This window comes from Antrostomus carolinensis, unplaced genomic scaffold (genome assembly GCF_000700745.2).
Source record: "Antrostomus carolinensis isolate BGI_N321 unplaced genomic scaffold, ASM70074v2 scaffold22086, whole genome shotgun sequence".
NCBI lineage: Eukaryota > Metazoa > Chordata > Aves > Caprimulgiformes > Caprimulgidae > Antrostomus > Antrostomus carolinensis.
The window spans coordinates 3,614-7,769 of record NW_010324230.1 but is presented as its reverse complement, the minus strand read 5'-3'; the positions used below and the strand labels follow the sequence as shown (position 1 = coordinate 7,769).

The following is a 4,156-nucleotide window of genomic DNA, read 5'->3' as shown; positions in this document are numbered from 1 at the left end:
TTTCCCTATCTGCACACTTTCTCAAAATGTATTAGTAGATTTTACCTGCAAACACTGCCCAAAGCTCCTTTCCAAAACCGCTTTTAATGTCTTCCACTTTTGCTTCAACTTTTGTTTCCTGTTTAGGCCTAAACACGCTATTTTTTTTCTTCAGAACAATTACTCAGGACACTACTGCACACTGCTGGGACCTCCCATCTACTTCTTCCAAGTACTGTCTATCTTCTGATACAGAATTCTGCTCTTTCAAAATGTTCCTTTCCCATCCCTTGTCTCTGAGGAGTATTTTCTGCCCTTCCTGTGGGATCAGGACATCACACCTGACACCATTTTCCTAAAATTTTATTGAATTTCATTGATTCTCACAGCTTCAGGCATCACCACTGCGTCAGTGATTCTTAGGCCCAGCTGTGCACCCCTGAACCATTTCATTCAATTCCAATTCCACCTGCAGTTACTGTCTCCACCAGAGATTTAGATCTGGTTAAATTGGAGCTTGTTTCCTCCTAAGCTCTACTTCCTCTAATTACCTCCAGCCTTCCTACAGTTCAAGTCCATAACTACCACCTGATTCGTACAATGCTTTATGCACCACAGCTGTGCCCAGTAGTTGGATTTTTTTTGCATAAAATGTAAAAAATATTCATTACTCAGTCCTGACCTTTCTCTTGACCAGATCATTTGCTTACATCTTCATTAGCAAATTCTTCTGCTCACACTGTCACCCTTCTATCCTTCATATCCTGTAATATTTCAGCTGCTAAAAAAAAGTGCTTCCTTTATGCAGTACTTTGGAGACTCTGGATCTTCCAGTATTTCCACAGCCAGCAAGCCTACAAGCTACAGACTGCACAACTGCAGAACCTGCACTTCATTACTGGAAAGGAGAAGGAGGATAATCTTCAGACAATAATTTAACCAGCCCTTAGAAGAGCCTTGTAACAGAAGGATTTCCTCTGCATCTCATACACTTGTACTCAGGATACTGAAAACACACTGAGGGTTGGGCTAGGGCTGAATACTATCACCTCAACCTCTGCAAAAAATCACCTACAGAAAGGTATTATTATTATTATTAAGGTCATTCTAGCTTCTCATCTTACAAATTTATGAGAAAACACCCGTAGCTTGGAGTTTATTATAATACAGACTGCATAAAATTGAACTCCACAGCAGTCAGGGGAGGGAGAACCACAGCCAGTCTTGTGAAGTGAAATCCCATTTGTGCATGAAAGCCGGGAACTTGATGTTCTCGCTACAGACTACGAGCAATAAAAACAGCTTTCTGAGCCATTAATTTCTGCACAGCTGATTTCTACTGAACAATGCTCATTATTGAAAGAATCCTAAAAAAAACTCGAGGCTGTTCCAGCAAGAAGGCTGGCACTCTGAATATCTAGACTGAGCTAACGGTGACATCAGTGCTAAAGATTACTGCTTTAATCCCTACAGCTACTAAATGTCAAACATTTTCATTGCATTTAAAGAGCCTGTGACTGTGCAAGATGAGATGAAGTTACTTCACAGTTTTAAAATAAGACAATTGCAAGGCACAGCGAGCATCCATGTTCTCGGTGCCCAAGACTGCGATAATGGCAAGTTCTTCCATAACATCAGTCGGGAACTGTCATGCTTTTTCCACAGCCAAAATGTAGTGTTTTGTGGGCCACTACACATGCTTCTAAAATAAATATCTAACAATTATTTTATCCTCCCAAGTTCTAAGTGGCTCATAACAACTACAGTGAGCTAGGACACTGCTGTAAAGAAACTGCAAGAAAACTGCTCAGTCTCCACATTGCATAAATGAGAATTTAATTTTTTTTAAAAAGTTCAGTAATCCTATTTATTCCTTATTATTTGCAGGGAGAAGGCAGTTCAAATAAATTGTCCTAAAAGATACAAATATTAGAGGCATGAAGTTCTCTAAATAGATAAACTCCGAACATAAAGAATGAGGCCAAGAGTAGAAGAGGATATTGAAAAACTACTGGTTCTGAGTATTTCAATAAATATATATGAGCACATACAGTTCAAGACTACATAAATCACCCAATCAATCTTGTACCTTTAAGATCTTCCCATACTCACTAAGAAGCTTTGTCTCGATTGTCTTATTAGCAAAGTACTGATTCACAGCTCTCCATGACAAGATTTTTATTTCTAAATAGTATCAACTTTTACTTGAATGCCACACTTGAGTAAGTTTGTACTCTGAATACACACTGGCAAGTGGGATTTACTAGAATTATCAATTTGTACCCAAGCAATAGCAGTTTTCACACTACAGAGTAAGAAATTTAAAGACTAGGGAGCTTTTAACCTCAGAATTTTAAAATCATTTAACATCTCCCTACAGAAATATGGGAGCAGGGTGTGTGAGGTGGGGGAATTATCTATATACACACATACATAATTATGTGTATGTACACATACATCATTGATTCAAGAACAAACCTGGATTACAACAGACTACCTAACTTGGTTACCAGAACCAGAAGTGATCTGATTATCTAAACTAGTGCTAATCTTTTGTTGGGGGTGGGGGAGGTCTGCTAAATAGAAAAAAAAAAAAAGTGAGGGAAGCCACTTTACTAAGGAAAAAGGCCATCAATGTTCCGTTTTAGCCTGAAGTGGGAGTACATCATTCCTGAGATTCTTCCATACTAATTAACAAACTCACATGTTTTGAGTTTTAATCCAGAGTAAAGCTGTGAGAAGCAGAATTGGCAAGGCTGACTCATTACAAGAGTTTACAAATAAAATCCATATAAATCTTAAGTGTACCATTTTTAAGCTATTAAGCCCAATAATAGGTCAATTAACAGCTCTTATGCTATCTATACACATACTTATGAAAAGCTGACAGTAACTAGAACTATTATTTCGACAAGACAAGAAGTAGGAGGAGTTACTGCAGTAGGCAACCTTCCTCTGGAAGAAAATATAACCCAAATTGTGTGTCATCGCAAAACAGTCTTGATAAAGAAAGAACAAAAGCATTTCTGTAACATTCAATCACAGGACAACATAAATGGAATTAATCCCCAAAGCAAAGCATTTCTGTAAGGAAAAGAACTATAGACATCAACTGCTTAGACTTCAATAACCGCTTCATGCTGAGATAAGACATTTTTACTTAAACAATCTGAATTTATTAGGAATAAATCTCAAAACAGTAGCAATTATGGCAATAAGGAAATGAAAAAACAAACACACAAATCTCCAGGGATGATTTTTTTTTTACCTTACCTGCACTTGTTCTGTGGAGCTACTACTCAGTTCATCTCCAGATTCTGAATCTTGGTGAATTTTTTCTGAGCCTTCTCCTGCTGTTCTGCTGAATCACAAGATTGTTCATGCAAAAAGCTGGTCTTCTCTATTTCCAAGAACTCTTGACATGGGAAATGACCCATGGAGATGGTTCTATACTGATTGGAAACCTTGGGAGACTGCAACTCATTGTTAAGTTTCCCATTGTTTTGGGTAAGGTCCAGACTCAAACCAAGAGTTTGACCAGGGCTACTGTTTGGTCCCACATTCTGATTGGCATCTCGAAGGAAGCAAGACACTTGTACTGGAGAAGATTTTCCAAAACTAGAAAGCTCTGGTGATTTATTCACATTTTCTGTTGATCTCTGTAATCCATGTGTCAACTTCAAAGCGTTATTTGGCAGCATGCTTGCCTGCTTAACAGGTGGCATCAGCGCTTTTCGTGGTATTTCCTTCACATACTGTGCTGGCACATAAAAGGGTTTGGAATTTTCATCTTTTTTCACTTGCCACCAATCATCATTAGTCTTTTTCACCAAGATGTATTTCTCCCCTTGTTTAATCACAATTTTCTTGTCCTTGGCCTCATACTCATAGTCATACTCCACCTCAATATACAATTGTCCTGGGAGGATCTTCCCACTTTTATCAGCCATTTCTATTTGAAAATACTTCACCTTTTCAGGCAAAAAGTAAGCCACATTCTGTTTCAGAAGTGTTACTTTCCTAATAATAGTAAGAGCTGTAAGGAAAAAAATATAATAACAAATTAATTGTTGAAGAGCACTTCAGAGGACAATTAATTTCAAAAATAACCCTGCCTATTCAATTTATGTCAACCTCAGACGAAGTAACTGATGGAAAATGCAGGATTTGCAGATAC

The 4,156-nt window shown here is 37.9% G+C and overlaps 1 protein-coding gene across 1 annotated transcript in view; it reads right to left on the bottom strand.

Annotated features, from left to right (window-relative positions):
* LOC104527216 (rho GTPase-activating protein 12-like) overlaps positions 1–3,929 on the bottom strand; it is a gene marked incomplete at its 3' end in the record, with an annotated part of 46,238 nt that extends 42,309 nt beyond the window's left edge. Inside the window, 2 exon segments of the mRNA XM_010170877.1 lie at positions 3,253–3,339; positions 3,342–3,929. Coding sequence (XP_010169179.1) covers positions 3,253–3,339; positions 3,342–3,929 — 675 coding nt within the window.
* Between the last annotated feature and the right edge of the window lie 227 nt (positions 3,930–4,156).